At 37.6% G+C, this 18,706-nt stretch overlaps 1 protein-coding gene across 50 annotated transcripts in view; it reads left to right on the top strand.

Moving 5' to 3' along the window:
* ADD1 (adducin 1) overlaps positions 1-16,583 on the top strand; it is a 61,100-nt gene extending 44,517 nt beyond the window's left edge. For 12 of the 50 annotated variants that reach the window (XM_086889485.1, XM_086889472.1, XM_086889476.1 and 9 more), the window contains 5 exons: positions 713-814; positions 2,620-2,709; positions 9,414-9,570; positions 11,568-11,663; positions 15,875-16,583. In XM_086889485.1, coding sequence (XP_086745611.1) covers positions 713-814; positions 2,620-2,709; positions 9,414-9,570; positions 11,568-11,663; positions 15,875-16,227 — 798 coding nt within the window. In that variant the 3' untranslated portion in view covers positions 16,228-16,583. Of the gene's footprint in view, positions 1-712; positions 815-2,619; positions 2,710-2,804; positions 2,823-3,557; positions 3,651-9,413; positions 9,571-10,430; positions 10,806-11,567; positions 11,664-12,406; positions 12,442-15,874 lie in introns of those variants that run through there. The other 38 variants (XM_086889444.1, XM_086889450.1, XM_086889446.1 and 35 more) reach the window with 10 other exon arrangements.
* The last annotated feature ends 2,123 nt before the right edge of the window (positions 16,584-18,706 follow it).

The following is an 18,706-nucleotide window of genomic DNA, read 5'->3' on the forward strand; positions in this document are numbered from 1 at the left end:
CACATTGCTTTTCATACTTCTGTCATCTTATGCTTTAAGTTTGCTTTGATGTTTGTTGGGTACCAGAGGATTGAATCAATGATCTCTCCGTCTCTCTTGTGTTATTTTGTAAAAACACCCAATGCAGAAAATGAAAATGGCAATTACAGGGTCTTAAAGCTCATGCCTTAGATCTTGCTGTACATCTGTTTGGGTAAGGAATAATGTCCTTTTTAAAGAAGTATGAACTCATTGAGAAATTTCTGGTTAAAAATAGCCTTAAAAATAAGTAATTATATTGGCGTTTTCCTACTCCTGTCTTAATGAAGTGAGAAGTAGGTGGTTTTTTGAAACACAAACCACTGCAGCTGTCAGTGTGGTCAAGTGCTTAGAAAACCAGCTTAAAAACCCCTCAGTCTTCATAATCTCTGAACTGCACATAGGAATGGCGTTGTTTTGGGTGTAAGTTATTTGCAAGTTAACTGGCTCTCTAGTTGTTGTTAGTAACTTGACTTGGTGGAGCGCTTCTGATCTCTAGAAATGTATCTGAAGGTATAGTTTATATTACTGAAGCAGAAAACCACTTAGTCTTAGGAATGAATAGAAGATTGCAATCATTGGTTCAGTTCTCTGCTCTGTATGATGCATGATCAACTGTGATGTGACTTTGCTGCTCTGAGTGTCCGTGGCCATTACAGCAATTCTGACTCTGCAACTGTTCTTGATGTTACAGTGGACTAAAGAGGATGGACATAGAACTGCCACCTCTGCTGTCCCTAATCTGTTTGTTCCATTGAACACCAATCCAAAGGAGGTCCAAGAAATGAGGAACAAGGTTTGTAATAGCAGTAAAATAACTTATTTTTTTAGTCATCACCACAATTAAGTTGTGTACTTGTAATGAACTAACTTACTTTGCTATAATGACATTTTGAGGGCTTAGTTCTGGTGTTGTCCTGTCCCTTTATAACTAAATAATGAAACAATTCCTAAGTATCCTGAACTCCTCTTGGAAAAAGTTGGTATTCATGATATGAAGACTTAAATTTTTCTTAGACCAGTTGCTGGTTACCTCTGAAGCAGCCAGTCCTGAGTTTATGGTAGTAATTCTGTACCCTGATATCGTAGTTTTATATTAGTGACCTGTTTTCCTGTTTTTGTAATATCAGTTGAAATTTTGTGGCCTAGACAAAGTAATCTATAGATCTCTCTCTGTATTTCAATGTACTGTATTATAATATGCTGTGATTGTTGCATATTTTTTTGTGTCTTTGGAGCTGCAAGTTAATCTTTTTGAAATGAACTTGCAGTTAATTTTCCTGGTTTTGAATTTCAGATCTTCTTGTCCAGTCTACCAACAGGAAAGCACTGCATGGATTGGGGATTTTTGACTTTATTTCTTTTTACAGTGTAAAATAGACCCTGTTATCTTGTTAATATTTAACTTGTTCTGGATTGTTTTGATACCTCTAACTGATGGCCACATGGGACATGGGAGTTAGCATTCTGTCAAAGAAAAGCCTGTGTGCAGGGATTCTAGCAGGAATCTTAAATATTTTGTATATGACTGACAGAACTTATGTTTGGCACTGTAAAATAATAACCACCTGAAATGAGAATTATGGTAAAGTTTCCAAGCAGTTTCTTTGTATTTAAGACACAAATATTGTTTTATTAAAAACTTAAATGATGTGACTAAGAGAGTAAATCTTCAAATTTTATACTTTCTCAATGATAAGAAGGGTAGTAAAGTAGAAACAAGTGAAAAAGATGGGGAATCCTTGTGCTTTCTGAGATACCAAATATTAATAATACTTCTTGTTTGTGTATTTGTATGCATATATTTTTTTACAAATTGAATGTCCTTTTTAGTTGTAAAGTAGAGGTATTTTAAGATGCATGCTTTTCTTCATTTATCTTGGAACAAGAACCAGAACATTTTAGAAATAATTTTTGAATCAGTTATGAATTCTTTACCACTAAAGGATATGTAATTTAAATAGATAATACCTAGTTTTAAAGATGTGGTTTCTGTTTCCATCTTCTGTATTGAAAGAACTGGGAGGTATTTAGGATACAACAAAAGGGGTGTTTTTGAGAACTCCAGAGTGTCAGTTTATCCACAGAAAAATCATTTATATGTCCTTTCGAGTATATGTTCCTGACTAGATGCAAAAATGGAAAGTTGTGCAGTGTTTTATTTAGTTTATAGTAGTTCTATAAGAGGATGATATTGTGGTGCCATATCAGTAACTAATGGCTAATGACAGAAACCTGCAACTGACTGGTCAGGTACAGAAAAGCACATGAGGTAATATTTCTATTTCTCCTTACTTTTCACAAACTGGAGTTGTCTGTTACTGGTTTTACCATGACCAAGTACTAAAAAGCAAAGGACACCACCTTCTGTGGTACTTAAAGACTAAATTCTGAGAAATGTGAGAAAATAGCCAGGAACCTGAACATTTACATTCAAGTGGTTTTATAAGCTCAACTTCATTTGACAGCCCTATGGCCACAGCAGTCAGCACTGGTTGTTGCCTGTTGGCAGGCTCACTCACCCCTTTTTCAAATGCAAAAATGTGATCAACTTTTCTCTGTTGCTTCTGTGGTTGTTCATTCTGCTGCTTTCCTTTACAGATCCGAGAGCAAAATTTGCAAGATATTAAAACAGCAGGCCCTCAGTCACAGGTTCTTTCTGGGGTAGTTGTGGACAGGAGCCTTGTACAGGTGAGAGTATTAAATTCCTAAAACTATTAGCTTAATCTGCAATATCCTCTGCTTTCACCTAATATATCACTATGAAATTATTCTTTAATTGGCAGAGAGTAACTGTTTATAAGGTAAGTCTTAGAGGTAACACCATTGTCTTTGCAAGAGTGCTCAGGGTTAGAAATTTAGAGGCTTCAGCCATGTAGCCCAAGCATGTCTGTGGAGGATGCTTCTTGGTTTTTTTGCTGAATGTAATGCATGAAATTCAGAAGCCTTATTTATATGGGTTAGATTCTTGTTCAAAACTAGTTGGGCTTTGTGACAACTTTTTGTTTGTTTGATTTCTGAGTTTATGTATCTTGAAGGATTAATACTGGGCACACCAGGCTCACTGTGGGGCAGTCGTGTTTCGTGTAAAATATGGGATTTCATGCTTCATAATATTGTATTTGAAGAGCAGTTTGGGGGAAAAGTTATTACATCAATGAAACTTAAAAGCAGTATATCTGGATATACTAAAGACTAAAAAGACTAAAAGACTAAATGATAGCTTCAAGTAAAGTAAGAATTAGAGCTGTACAGTTATACTGTATAGCTGAATAAAGCTTTTTATATCCAAGTGCTTTCAACTGCCCTAGATAAATATTTTTTTATATACTTTTTTAAAGATTGGCAAGTCTTATCATGACCACAGCATTATTCATGTTGGGTGTCATATATTGTATGCATGTCAATTCATTGTCATATGCAATTTCATCTACCAGTTACTGTTTCTTTGCATGTTTTTAGCAAGCATCACAATGCTTTTGGTTGATGTTGTAAAGCCCAGGCTCGGTTTGCTCTGTTTACTCAATTTACTGTTGCAGGATGCTCCCCTCTCAGACTGTACGGAATCTATTGAAGGGCTCGATCTCACAGAGCAGGCCTTTAGTCCTGCTAAATCTCTGTCTGTTAGAAAGGTACTGCCCTGTCATACTGCTCTAAATACTGTTGTTCACCCTTCATTTAACCTCTCCTTACCCTGACCTTTTTCCTCTGTTAGAAATTATTTGGCTAGAATATTTTAAAAAATGAAAATAGATGGATCTTCAAATTACGTATATGCGATGATGCAAACAGTTACTTTGCTCTGTTAAGAGTGTCTTAAGGATCTTTATCTTTGTCTCTAGAAGCTGTTGAGGAAACACTGTTGATAAGGTGCTGATCAGGTCCTGCATATAGAGGGTTTCTTTATGCATGCTATTAGTGTTGAATTATTCTAATTTGAGATCAATTTAGAGTTAGCTTAATCTCAGCCTGATTACATCAGTGTTATTCTGAGGATACTCTGTGTGTTGTGTCACAGACACTGTCAACTCTTGATCTCAGAGCACTGGACATCTGGCTTCCTTAAAACTTCCTGCAGTTAACTACAAGAGTTGCTAAGTAATGCCCCACACATGCAAAATCAATTGACTTTCACACTTGTAGTCATGCTTGTGCTTACATAATATCCGTTAAATATGCAATAACTTCGAGAGGTGTGGGCATGTTGGGGTGGGCAGTCCTTGGGGCTGGCTGAATGGAACAGCAGCAAATAACATTTCTTAGAGCACATCTAGTGTGGAAGCAGAGTGTATTAATAAGTACCAGTGCCTCTTCTGCTCCAGTGTTTTAGATAAAAGATTTTTAAATCCTTGGTTTTAGGCCATGCCAAAATACCTCATTGTCAGAATAGCTTTTGCATGAAAAATAAAAAAAAAAACCTCAGAATACTTTGAATTATGCCATTGTTGGAAACCTTGTGGTTTTATAACCTACTCTAAATTAATGAGCCAATTTGTGTTACAGATATTTGGATCATACTGAGAATATGATGGTGATATTTTTCACATTGCAGTTCATTTTGTCCATATTCTGAAAGCAAAAATAAAAAACACTATTTCTGGATTTAAGACAAAAAAATAAAATAAAGCCAAATTCTTCCAGGCAATGCATGGCATTTATTTTCCACTTAATAATACCTTCGAGATGAAAAATTACTTTCATGATAATTGTCACAACACAGGTGTTTTTTTGATGGTGATATATTTCAACTATTATGTTCAAACAATGACATACCTTTTCTGTAAAAGTAGTCAGATAGTTTACATGCATTTTCATGGATGGCAGAGAACCAACAAATGGTCTACTGGTTATGTAATTTTTGTATCCTGTTGGGGTTTCGATGTCCAAATTATTTGTTTCATGTCTTTTGTGGTGTCATGAAAGTGCTTTCTGCCTAAAATAGTGTGTAAAAATACATCACAATGTAAATTACATGAGTAATTATGAAATAGAAGTAGCCTATTTCATAATCTTAATTATTTTAATATAGATTGTGACCTGAATGTATAATAATTTCCTATTTGGGAAAAAAATATAAGAACCCAAGAAACAAAATCAACCAACCAAACAAATAAAAAATCCCACACCAAGCAACCTCCTTCTAAAAAAATGTCATTCATACCAGAAAATCCAATGATCCCAAAAATAATAGCAATAAAAGAAAACCACTAGAGAAATTTCCTTGACAGATTCTGCCATAAAAAAATTGTGTTTTGTGGAACAAAGGAGGTGGAAGCAATCGTAAGATGCCCACACAAACGTCACCTGAAAATGTTAATGAAACTGAAGAATCCTGTATATCAAGGACTTAGGGACATTTAGGTACCGGACAATTGCAAGTTCTCAGTTGACAAATTCTTTGATGCTCAATGACAGTTCATGTAAAAAGTTTGATGTAATTGCAGTAATACAATGTATTATGTTTTCAATTAGCATTGAGATTTATATCAAATACTAATGCACACTATTTTGGATGAAAAAATGCCTCCTTGTGTACAGTATGCATGTACTGCTTTAAATTCCTGTGCCTATGGCTGCAGCAGTGAACACTCCATCTTGCCTTGTTGCTTGCTTTATCCATGTTCTGAGAAGTCCTGGCCATGTTGCAACACAATCTCCTTGTTCATCATGTAATTTTATTCCTGTTCAGACTTGGTTAACCAAGCTTCTGCTGCAGTCTTGGCTGATTGACAGGGAATGTTGGTTATTCTTACCAACAACCATTCTGCAGTCTCATAAGAAAATAAATTCACGTGAATTTTCAGTAATTTTAAATAGAAGGGAATTCACCCATTTTGTGTCTCTTCCTTAAGAATGGAAGTTCTGTGGCTTTGTTCTTAATGCAGACCCTCTCAGTGCTGCCCCAGGGGTGCCACTGGGTTTGAGTGGCAACTTCTACATGGACAGTACCTCAGGTGTTTGGAGAAAGGCACTGCATTAATGTCAGATTGTGTTAGGAGCAATTGTTCACTTAGACCATTATTATGAACCTCCTGTCTGATTGAAAGAAGAATTGGCATATATAAAGTGTCAGTTTTGGTCATATTTATCCCCAAGAACAAAGTGAAGTGCTTGCCTGTTAAATAATATTCAGTTTTGAATTTTTCTCTAAAATCCAGCTTTAGTGTAGAAGCTATAAAATTATTTGATTATCTAAAATTTTCATGTAGGAAATGTGGGGTGCATGTTTAATATAAAGGTGTATTGTGTATCATTATCTATAAATGACTTTCCCTTTGTGTCTGTGGGGGTGTAAGCCCTTACAGAGTGAAAATGCATTCTCTTCATTAATATAATCTATCCAGTGTTTCTTACAGTGGAGAAAATGCTGTTGATATTTGAGTGCATACACATGTGATTGAATTTCAAATAGTCATCTAAATACTTCTGGAATCATCATCAAAGTAATGCTAGGAGCAACATAATCCTGATGAGATCACTAGAACATTAATTTTTTTCATGTCATCTTATGTTGAAACAGAGTGTGAGTCTGTGGGAATTTATTTCCTCTCTACAGCTGTTTAATACTGGAAGTAACTGCAGACAAATTTTCTTGTTTGGCTTTTCTGAACATTCTTAGGAATCTCTGAATGGCACAGTCAGGTTGATAGCTCTACAAAGTCTTGTCTATTTTAATGTCACATTTAACAATTGGAAATATGTTTTGTACTGTCTTTTTAGTCCTTTATACTGGTTTTCTTCCTGTCCCATGTTTCATTTTGTGTTGTAGATTTTTATTTGAATTCTTAGAAGGCTGCTCTGTGGCCTATTCTGTGAAGTAAAACATAACTGCTTCTTGATTTAGAAGTAATGATGGTTTAGAGTAATCATACTGGTTTAGAGTAACCATATTGCAGACCTTATTAACATACTAGTATAATTTATTTCCCACATAGACTCAGTCCATCTACCAGTATTATTTATATTGGTGGCCTTTGAGCTGCTTCCATATTATTGATATGAATAAAACTGGATGTGTTAATCTGAAATTAGCTTTCAGCTGATCAAAAGTTTTCCATTCTGATCGCTTAAATAATTTTTCTGCTTTTATGATCCAGCGTTGTTGCCCCTGATCTTTTCAATGCTGCTTCTCTTGGGTCAAGCTACTCAGCAAGTACAAATACTGTTTGTGTTGACTGTGGGTGTTTTTTGTGAGGGTTTCATTTTGGTTTTTTTTTTTTTTCATTTCAATCTAGTAAATGTGGTAAGCTTGATTTGCTGCTTTCATTCCCAGTATTTAACAAAGGTACTCTCCTAAGTGGAACACGTCATGCCAGTGCCCCAGGCATCTGCAAGCTGCCTGTCTTGCTGTTTGTCACCATTAAATAAACAGGCACTCAGTAACATTGTTTCATTAGAAGTTATTCTACCCAGTGATTTTGGATTTAACTTGCAACATTCAAATATTCTTAGAAATTCCAGAGATACTGATGGGTACTGGGTGTCTTGTTGTTCTCTTGTTCCCAGGAAACTCTAGAAACTCTGCCTGAGATCTGTGCTTTACAAGGTCCTGCTACTTAAGCTAAGTTGCAGTTAAAACTATGGGCTTAGTTTGAAGTGTGGGCAAAGACAGGGAAATATAAAATTTCCATAGGCTTCAGTTTTCTGCCATCATTAAAAGCTGCAGCTTTAGGGATGTTTTGAGTTTTCTACAAAACAATTACGATTTGTACAAAGGTTGATGTTTCTCTGACCCTTTTATGCATTATCTTCTGAGAAAAACTGTTACTATCAAATCAATGCTTCATGGATATAGTTGAGAAGTTGAGAAGAGGCTTTTGACATTCTACTGACATTCTGCATATGAAATGAAATTAACTCTTATTTTATGGAGAAATGGAAGTGATCTGTTATGTTTTCGAGATGCTTCTCTCCTGTAGTTCCTTTCAGGGTCTTGCAGTGGAGATTGTTATGCTGTTCTTTGGTACTTCTGGTTGGTGTTTGCTTCCTGAAGAGCAGCATTGACCCTAACAACCATCTTACCTCCCTGGATTGCTCTAGACCAGATATCTGGAGATCTCTCATCAGGCTTTCAGAAGTGCTCTTGTGCTCCTTCCACTCAGACATTATTGTCTGTCACCTCTTTGGTGCGGACATCTTGTCCAAAGCAGCTCTTGCATTCCAAAATGACATTCTGTCTACTTGCATCATCAGTTTTACAGTGACCATCCTGTGCTTGTCCATGAAGTGTGGACATGGAATGGAATATTTTTGCCTCTCTTCAGGCACTGCCTGTTTTTGAATTGTGCTTTGTAATGCTTTCTTCTAAATTTCAGTACAGACAACATTTGAATGTGGAGGTGACCTGGGTCATCCAGTAGCCCATACCTATTATATAATGGAGTTCAAATACCTCTTTTTTATAATGAAGACGGTTTGTTTGTCACCATGACATGGGGCACGGGTCACACATCAGCTGTTAACAAACTAGTGTCAGAGTTCTGTATATCCAATAGGAAAAAAAAATGCTTAGACAAGTCATTTGAGAGATAGAGCAGCTATCTCCAGGCAAGCATTTTCTGTACCTGAGACAATGAAAATCCAGTGGCTGTAGCCTTTACTATAGGATTAGAGAAGAAAAACTTAAAAACTTTAACATTAGAGAATCTCTGATGCAGCTGTTTTTGTCCACTGAAACTTACTGTACTTAGAATTGCTTGTTATATTTTTATTTGTATAACCTTTTATCTGGCTTATATGACAAATGTTATAGATGTAAATATGCTAACTTGTATCAGATTACAGTTAACCTTAATTACTTTAAAATGGTTTATAATAAACTGTTAATCTGGTGTATACAGAGCATATACAAGATGGTTTTTACTATAACATCTGTTAGGTGTAATGTAGTAGCTGCTAGAAATGGCTTTTCTGTTATTAAAAAAATACAAAGCAAAGCAAAAACCCAAAGCAAAATAATAATAATAATAAACCAAAACAAAATGAAACAAAAATACCCATGAGCTGAATTCTTGACCCTTTACAAGTTTTCTGTGCCCAGACTGCCATGCAGGTGGGCATGGTATCATGTTTCTTTTGTGGCAAGAAAAAGAAACTTGATGTACTTTTATGACTCCAAATACAATTTAGCTAGACTGTTTGGCTGCTGTTTAATTAACTGCTTAATGGTGGATATTCCCTGGTGGAGACATGTTTTCTCCTTTATATAAACCTCCTGTGGATCAAATTTTAAAAAAAAATCTGTAATGGATTTTTTTTTAATCTAGAACAAGAAAAAGTAGCATTTTCCAGGTTATATTTTTGTTTTGTTTTTGGTTGCTTTGTAGCCTCTATATCACTAAAGGTTCTGCAAGTTACTGCTTGATTGCAGATGTATCTTAATTTCCTTTTGCCAGGGAGAGCTGGTGACTGCATCAAAGGCAATAATTGAGAAAGAATATCAACCAAAAGTTATAGTGAGCACGACAGGACCAAATCCCTTCAATAAACTCACTGATCGAGAACTGGAAGAATATCGCAAAGAAGTAGAAAGAAAGCAGAAGGGACCGGAAGGTTGGTTTCTCTGTGTGTTTTTTTTTCTGCAACAGATTGTAGTACCAGAGAGTTTCTTAGTAATTGGAAGGTGGGTTTCCTGCAAAGGCTATAGATAAATTACTCAGCTTTTGTATGTTTCAGTTTTTCCAGTGTGAATTAGAAATTTGAAAAGTATATTAGAGATAAAATGTGTGATCTAAGTGTTTTAAGTGTGTTCTGTGAAATGCATAGATCCCACTCTAAAATTGTCCTTATAGATAAGCTGTGCAGTAGGGCCAGTTACTCCTGCTGGTAGGAAGTTGAAAGCTTGGAACTTCAGTCAAAAAGGTGTTTTGGTACTGGTTTTGTTCTGCTTTGTTTCCCTTGGCCTTTGAGCCTAGGCTAAGGTGAGGGAATGGTGGTGCTTTATAGCAGCAACACTGCAGGTTTCTAAGTCATTGAAATTTGTGGATTTGAGAAATACGTTGAATGGAGAAGATACAGAATAACATCAATTGTTGCTTGGAAATGTGACATCTTGGGGACTCCTACCAAAATGGATTTTCAATTATCCTAGAATTATGACAGATTTGTGCTACAAAACGAGGCTGTTGATGCATCTGAAGTGGTTCTCCTGCTTTACTTTAGTGTAATTTTAAGGGATGATACTTAAAATGCTCATTTGCTTTGAGGTTTTGAATTTGAATGATGCAGGAACACACAAAGTACTGTTTCTTTTGCAGCATGTGTTCCCTGCAGCTGATTTTTGGGACCGCAGTGTAGGAACCTTTGTGTTTGGTTTATGAAGTACGGGGTGGGGTGGGGTGGGATGCTGTGCTGTCATGCCTGTTTAACTGCATACCTTTATTCTCTCAGTAACGATGCCACATCCTTCTTAGATAAGGTATCAAAATATGGAGAGACTGTGTTACTGAGACAGACACCAGCTGGGGAACAGAGTGCAGTGCTTAGAAATCAGACCATCAGTGAGCAAAACACGTCAGATAAAAAATCTCTGGATTTGAAAGGCAGATCAAACACCTTTCAAGGAACAGATACGAAGACTTTACAGGATTGTGACGTATCATCACTGTCTAAGTCTTTAGATAACATTCAGTTTGCTGCTGCACGGGTTTCTTGTCAGACCATGCAGCAAATCATCCCACATCTAAATGGAGAAGAGCCAGATGGGCAGAAGTCCTCCCATAAGGAATTTCATACTGCAGTGATCAAAGCATTAAGGTCCGATCCTGACCTTTTGGCTGAGGCCTCAGGTATTACTAACATGATACAGCTGTGCTTGCAATCCAAGGAACAACCTCTTTATCTACACCATGTGGAGATTCTGTCAGTTGACTCTCATCTGTGGGACTGATTTCACTTTAATTGTGTAGGTGAACTAGATGGAACAATGCTTTAGTGTTGTTCCTAATAAATGGTGTACTCTATTAATGTTTTCCTTTGGATCTAGGGCTATTTAAAGCTGGAAGCAAGGGGGACCCTCCTTACTAATAACAAATACTCAAACCACTGTGAAATCTGTTTGGAATCATATAATTACTGCATGTTTTTCTGATTATCTGTGCAGTCTTTTCTTTCGGGATGCAATTTTGTTTATTCCAAATTTCAGCAATACAAAGCAAGCAAAAGAGTGCTATCTTGTGTAGGCCTGGTGGCATATCCTCTCCTCCATATTTGTTTATATCTTCCTTATGGTTTTTCCTTACAAGTTTTCTTTTTAACAGTAGCATAAACCAATTCATAAATGATTTCATTATTCATGCCCTCTTAAATTAAAAAAAAAAAACCTCCAAAAAGAGCTACAGAGTACAACAACAGCTTGACCAGTTTTGTTAGTATCAAACTATTGCTTAATTTTCTTTTGCTTGCATTGGTATTGTTTAATATCCAGGCAGAATTTTGATTCAGAAAAATATATTGGTATCATTTGTGCATGGAGCAAAAGGACACTTATTTTCTTACATGCTGAGAGGTTTTATTTGCCTTTTTAATTTTCCCTTTGCCTACATCTGCAGAGCCTTCAGAAGATGGTAGGCCACAGAAAGAGAAAAGCCTCCCTGACCCCAGTTCAGCTCGCACTCCTCCCAGTACGCCAATTAAAATAGAGGAAGGTACGTTCTGCTGCCGTGGGGGCCAGGGGAGCCAGTAACTGCATCCTTAGTGACTGACGCACGGGAGTACATGAACTAGAGCTAATGACAGTAAATGACTTCTTGTGTTTCATTGTTGTACTACTTACAAGATACTCCACTGAACTGTGAGTCTAACAGGAGTTTTGTTCACAATAATAAAGAAGTGTGCATTAATATCAAGACAAATTTCCATCTTTTCAGAATAGCCTTGTCATCTCTTGGTGTTTCTCAACTGATTTACCTTTTTGTACATTTTCTGTGAGATAATTGCTCTTACTAAATGAAATAGTGTCTGATGGTGAACCAGACACATAACTAGATGCTTTGGTAAATCTTCTTCACTGATTGCACATTTCTTAAACATTATTGTACTTGGATTACACCTCAGTAAATATTTTTCCTACTCAATCTGAATCTAAATTTATTTGCTCACCTTATGTCATAGTTTTAACTAAAATGAGAGCAGGGTTGTAAAGTTGATAATTCCCTAAAAAAGGATAAAATTATAATCTTGATCAGGTGTAATCCAATTATTGTCTTGTTTCCTTTACCTTGTACATTGGATATATCATTTGTCTGTTAGTCTGCCATTCACTACTTCATCTCATTCTGTTTTCTACAAGAATGGTTGCAACCATTCTTCTAACGTAACACAATGGCTGTGATGAATGCATAGATTCTCTACTTGTGCTTTTTTCTTCTTGTGGCTGCGTTACAAACAGGAGATGGATATGCTAAAGAATACCTGTTACCATAGTAAGTATCATTCCATACTCTGACCTGCTTTTGTGCTTTGCTTCACTCTTGCATCTTTGTTTACTAAAATTTTTTTTTGTTTTGCTTTTTTTAAAAAAGCAGGCTTCTTCAGTTGAGATGTTGATTTCTTTAGTTCTCAATTCCATGTAATTCCAGGCAGTTGCAGATCTCATGTTAAAGTGTACTCCCCCTTTGAGAGAGACTGTGAAAGTCACCTTCCGTGTTTCCATATCTGTGTGTCCAACTCCTCAATTTAAAAAGGAATAGTCTGAAGTTGCCTGGCAGATACAGCTGAAACAGCCCTGGAAGTTTCTGCCCCAACACTTTGCTGCTGCCCACACAGCTCTGGCCTGGAAAAAAAGCGGAAGAGTTCCTAATCTATTCCTGAGCAAAATCCACTGACATGGACTTACGTTTACTCAGCAGACTTTTGCATGGAAATGGATATGGGACTACTCCTAAGTTTTGTGTTAATTTTAGGGAATTCGAATTCCAGCCAAGGAATAGCAGCAAGTACTTGGTGGCAGCAACTTCTACAGCTGTTTTGGCTGGCTCTGCAGGGCTCCTTCGGATTATGCTTTAAAGGAACAATGATGTTTGTATGTCCTGTTATATCCAAAAGTCAGTGTGTTTGTCATAGGTGTGAAAGTCAAACTATACTGTAGACACCTGTGATGTTACTGATGAAGTTCTAAAACCTGGAAGTTCTTTTAAACCAAGAATTGTTTGACAAACTCTTCTAGTTGTATAAGTTTTCCAGGACAAACATACAAAGCTTATTTTAGAGAGTTAGTGGAAGTTCACACCATGATGACTTCGGTTGGGAGAGGTTCTGTTGAATGACAATGTTCTCAGTATACAACCTCTTCTCGACTTTGATTCATCATATTCTTTCTATTTAAGTGTAGCTGAAATCAGTCAAGTGTTTTATTATTCAGTTGTAGCCTAGTTTGTATGTTTGTCCACATCTTTGTGTTGAAAAAAAACCAAACCAAAGCCCCATAAACCTTTATTTTAAACGATTATGTGAATTGTAAGCACACACCAGTGTTGATGTTATGCTTCAAAATCTTAAGCTACAGTATAATTTATATGTAAAGGGAGAGCATAGATGTAAACATTATTATTTTAAAAAAGCTTTTAAAATGTTCAGGTGCTGCTGAGTTATTAACCTGTAAATAAGGTTTTGCAGCAAGAAATGTGTTTTTAAAGCTTTCCAGTTATGTTACTGAAATCCATCCAGTAGAGTAGCAGGGTGTTGACATATTGTGTTCTGGCTTAATTGAATGTGGAATTTGTAAATCTTCCAAATTCCGGTAAAATATTACCCTTAGCAAAGTAGATAAAGAGATGTTTGCTTGATTCCAGCATCACATTAATCTATTTATTAAGGATGATGGGAACTTGACAAGCTGGGAAGGAAGGCAGTCCTGGGTTAATGAGTTATAAACCCATTTATATTTATTCAATGCTCAGGCCAGCTGGCAAATAATATTTGAATGCCTGTAGCTTCCTATTCTCTAATTTGAAGAATCGCTAGTCCCTTTTTTAGAACTTCAAATCTTTTAAATTTAACTTAAAAAAAATATATACCTGACAGTCCAATATGATGCCTGTTTTAAAAATTGGGCTAACTAATGAATAGAATATAATATTTTTAACTTGTAATGGACCTGCAATGACCATCGAGTCCAACTACCTGATCCAGTTCAGGGCTGACCAAAAGTTAAAGCTAATTGTCCTAATGCCTCTTGAACACTGACAGGCCTGGGGCCTTGACCAGCTCTCAGTAAGTGGGAAGCCTATTCCAGTGTCTGACCACCCTCTCAGTAAAGAAATGTTTCCCAAAGTCCTGTCTAAACCTCCCCTGGTGCAGCTTTGAGCCATTCCCACACATCCTGTCACTGCATCCCAGGGAGAAGAGCTCAGCAATATTTTCAGTTAATTCCTGAAAAGTCCAAAAGCAGGGTGGTGGTAGTGAAGAACTGTAATTATTTCTTATGAATTTATGTCTGCCATATATAGGCTAAACTACAGCTTCAAGAGGCAGCTTGTACTGTACATAACTGCTTTCTCTTTTTTGCTCTGATTTAAATTCTGCCTGCTCTATAACTTTTAAACTGCTAACTTGTGCATTCTGAGTGTTTGGCACTGGATACTAGTGTGTGGTGTTTATTTAACCTATTAGAAGTTCATGGTGCTCTAGGCAAAACATCTTTGTTTCATAGCAGGTATTCACAAAACAGAGCTATCTAAAATATATCAGAGAATTATTAATCCCATCTGACAGAAGTAAAAAGATTACTGTCATTTTTATATGAAAAGTGTGAAAGTATCAAGTATTTTCTGTAAATTCTTGTGAAAGTCTTCAGTCTTTTCAAATTAAAACAAACAAGATCTTGAAAGGAGGAAAAAATAGTCGCCTTTCATTTGTGCCTCACAATGAGCATGGCCTGGATTTTGCTCTAAATTCCTCCTTACATAACATCAGTGGGGATAGATGTGGTACAGCTAACAGGACACGGCTGCGGTGCACGGAGAGCACTGCAGGGAACTCCACAGAGTGCTCCTTGTTGAACCCATGCACAAAGAGGAGCCTTAAACAGAACCTCCCTAAAGCACAGCGGTGAGTGGGGACAGTGTTGCAGTTGAGGGAGGAGTGGTTCAGTTCCCCTTTGGACATACAGCTACCACTGGACTCCTGATGTTCCCTTTTACAGGGTGAGTTTGGCTGTTGACATCACATACAATAAACCAAACAAGCTGTATTGCATAACCTGCTGAGCTCATTTAATTTGATAAACTACATGGATTTTACTTGTAGGAATCCATAATATGTACTCATACCTTGCCCAAAAAAGTGAAGCCTTTGTGATAGGAAATGATATTTTGAAGCAACATCTGTTAGATCTCATGGAATAATATTATGAAAATCCCTTCATTGGGATTATAAATTGGCAAGACAACAATTCAGAAATTAATTCTAATTGCATGTATGGGATTTGCATGTATGGGATCACTGTAAATCAGCAATTAGTTTTATCTCTCCAAAAGAAATAAGAATAAACGTATGGAATTGCAAAACACTCTACTCAATGTCAATGAAAACTGCAGGTTTAATTCCTGCTTTATTGCACTAAAATAATATTTTGCCTGTAAATGTCATGAGTAAAACAGGAGCGAGGTCTGAACAGTTACTTTCTTGCTGATGTAATTCAGCTTTATCTGTTCTGTGTGAAGAAGCTTAAAAACAAACAGAGCTTTGGAATTTCTTACTTCTTCTGTGCCCAAAGCTGGAGCACAGCCCTATTACAAAGGCTTTCATGCAAAGTAAATATATTAGTTCTTATAGAGTGCACTCACCATCCACTTGCTTCGCTTGCCCTGCTCCAGGGACACTTTTGTAAACTGACTGTCACTGTCTGTCCGTCCAGAGACACGGCAGGACCAGACCTACAGAGATGACAGTGATGCTGCAACCTTCAAGCAAACCCTCCCAGATCTCACCCCCGATGAGCCTTCGGAAGCACTCGGCTTCCCTCCCTTAGGAAAGGAGGAAGGGAGATGTGATCACGATGTGCCCAAAAGCCAAACAGAACCACCTGCAGTGGAAAATAAGGAACCCCAGACCCAATCCACTGAAGAGCCAGCAACACCAACAGCTGAGGAGGGGACAGCAGCTGATGCAGGTAGTGATGAATCTCCAGGGAAGTCCCCATCGAAAAAGAAAAAGAAGTTTCGCACTCCTTCCTTCCTGAAGAAGAGCAAAAAGAAGAGTGACTCCTAAAGGCCAACCCACTGCAGAAACACTGTCATATTTTAAAATCCATTAACCACTAGAATGTACCAGATTGTACTGAGTGTTTTGTCTTACTATGTAAATGAATGCCACAATTAATCCAACCAGCCCCTCAAGTTATGGCTTGATTGTTTAGGGTTATAACCAGAAACCCATGTCCAAAAAGGTGCTAATCCTGTGTGTTCAGCAGCTGCCACAGATCTGATCCCTAGTTAGTAATCAAGTGTAAATGACTTCCATGTGGAAGGCATTGATTCACTATTTTTAAATTAAAGCCTGCACTGCTTTGCAAAAGAACATAAAAAATTCACAATTAAAAATAAAACACCCATTGCTTACCACAAGAAGTGTTTTTTCCAATATTCTGTTCCAAGTCACAAGTAAATTTCTTAAATTTTGACTTTTAGAGAGGATGCTTTTGCAGTGGTGTTCTCAAGGGGGGGGTGAATTCTCAAACTGACATGTAAACTTCTGCAAGCTTGTGAGTACAGGTTGTGGTTTGGCCAAGCTTTGAGGCTCTCCATTGCTTCCTCCCTTTCTTCTCATTATTGTTACAAAATGAAGGTGTTTTTCACTTTTGTTTTATTTTATAACTGGTTGGTGAAATCAGTCTTTGATGTCTAGGACTGAGATGTCTGTGATGTGTTCTGCTCATGTTGTGTGTTCAAAGAGCCCAATCTTGGCCTGTTCTTTTTTTTTTTTTTCTTTCTAGTGTATTACAGTTTAAGGGAAATCTGTCTTTGCTCTTGCCTGGCTGAATCATGTGGTGATTTGGCTGTTAGAAAAGGTTAAAAAGTAACTGCAGTAAAAGTATTTCAGAAGTTTTTCAGCTGGCGGTGTGGAGCATGGGCAGGTGTATTTTGGGCCTTAGCACAGGTTTTTTCATCCTCTTAAAAATCCCTTTGTTGCACATGCAACCTTGCTGTGCATGAACCCCATGTGCAGCCTTTTGTGTTTGTTTCTTCCCATTGATAAAAATGTAAATGCATTACAGTGAGTATTTCACCTTGTTTTATAGTAATTATATTTTCACTTACAAAAGCTGGCATTTCTTTGTTTTTCTTGTTGTTGCCAGCAGTCAAGTACAGAAATCCCGTGTAACTTTAAAGGGTGTATTTTCACCGTTTGCTATAAATGTTTGTTTAATGTGCAGCATGGCAAATCACTCTCGCCACTGAGTTCACTATTTCCCAGTTATTGCCATGCTTCTGTCTATCACTAATTATAAAAGTAGTTTAAGATCAGGTAGGTCAAGCTTGCGGAATTCTCCGGAAAGCGGGTGCCGTTCCCCGGCCCAGGGCTGGCGGGGCAGTGACCAGTTCTGGTTTCTAGAATTTGCATTTCAGGTTTAACAGCAGCAAACCCAACACCCCATGGGGGTAAGGGCAACACACTGACTCACAGGAAGTGTCTGTAACACAACAGAACATGGATGTAACCTTTTAGGACAATATTAAATGTTGCAATTGGTAAAATAGCAGAGAACTAATGCCTTACATTCATGCAGCAGAAAGCACGGAGGGCCGGGCGGGTGGAGCGGCTGGAGGCAGCTCTGGGTGGGCAGAGCAAGGCCTGTGTCGGGCTGGGAGGTGCCGATGCCTCGGGCTGGTTTTTGGGAACAGCTGGAAGTGGAATTGAGCTGTCAGTGTTCAAGTGAGAACAGAGGTTTTGAGGTGGCCACTGGGGCCATGGGAAAGGTGGCGGGGCCGGTGTGGGACAGAGCAGGCGGGCACTGGGCCGGAGCCCCCGGACAGCGACACTCAGGCAGGACTGCATGGCACGAATGGCTTTCAGCTTCTGCTCTAACACTGTATGTCCTTGTACACTAGGAAGCAAACAACACTTATTTTGCTAATTGTGTTTTATTGCAGGGTCGTAACTAAATGACTAATTGCTGTATGTTTCAGTTCTTCACTGAAGTCCCTCCATTTATCTTGACCACATATGCAATGACTCTTAATTTCTAATTTTGTAGTTTGTTCTTTTAGTTCTTTGTATTACAATATGAAATGTAGTCATGTATGGTATGGTTACACACTTTGGGGCAGAATAAAGTCCTGTATTTTTCTTTCTTTCTTGTATCATTAAGTTCTACTCACAAATAAAACTCTTGAAAAAAAAAACATGCTCTGCTTTCAAAACTTGCACATTTTTATTCCATAGCCTCAGTTGCTTAGTTTTGTTTTAATGATTAATGTAGTGTGTTGATTAACGATGGCTTTCATTCTCAGAAAATACTCAAATTGGCTACTGCAGGGATCCCTTCCCAGATTCCCAGCAGTGGGCAGAACATGGAGGTTCCTTCCCCCACCCATTAGCTGGGGTCAGCATGGTGCTGTCATCCATGGCTGGCTCCCTCAAGGAGGTCTTTGGCACCTTGGGTAAAATTCTGGCCCCTTTTTGCCTCAGCCAGACAGGGATGTTCAGTTCAGAGGGGTGTAACAACTGTAATGAATTGACCACAGGA

The sequence above is a fragment of the Cyanistes caeruleus genome, chromosome 5 (genome assembly GCF_971803275.1).
Source record: "Cyanistes caeruleus chromosome 5, bCyaCae1.hap1.1, whole genome shotgun sequence".
In the NCBI taxonomy this organism is placed as follows: domain Eukaryota; kingdom Metazoa; phylum Chordata; class Aves; order Passeriformes; family Paridae; genus Cyanistes; species Cyanistes caeruleus.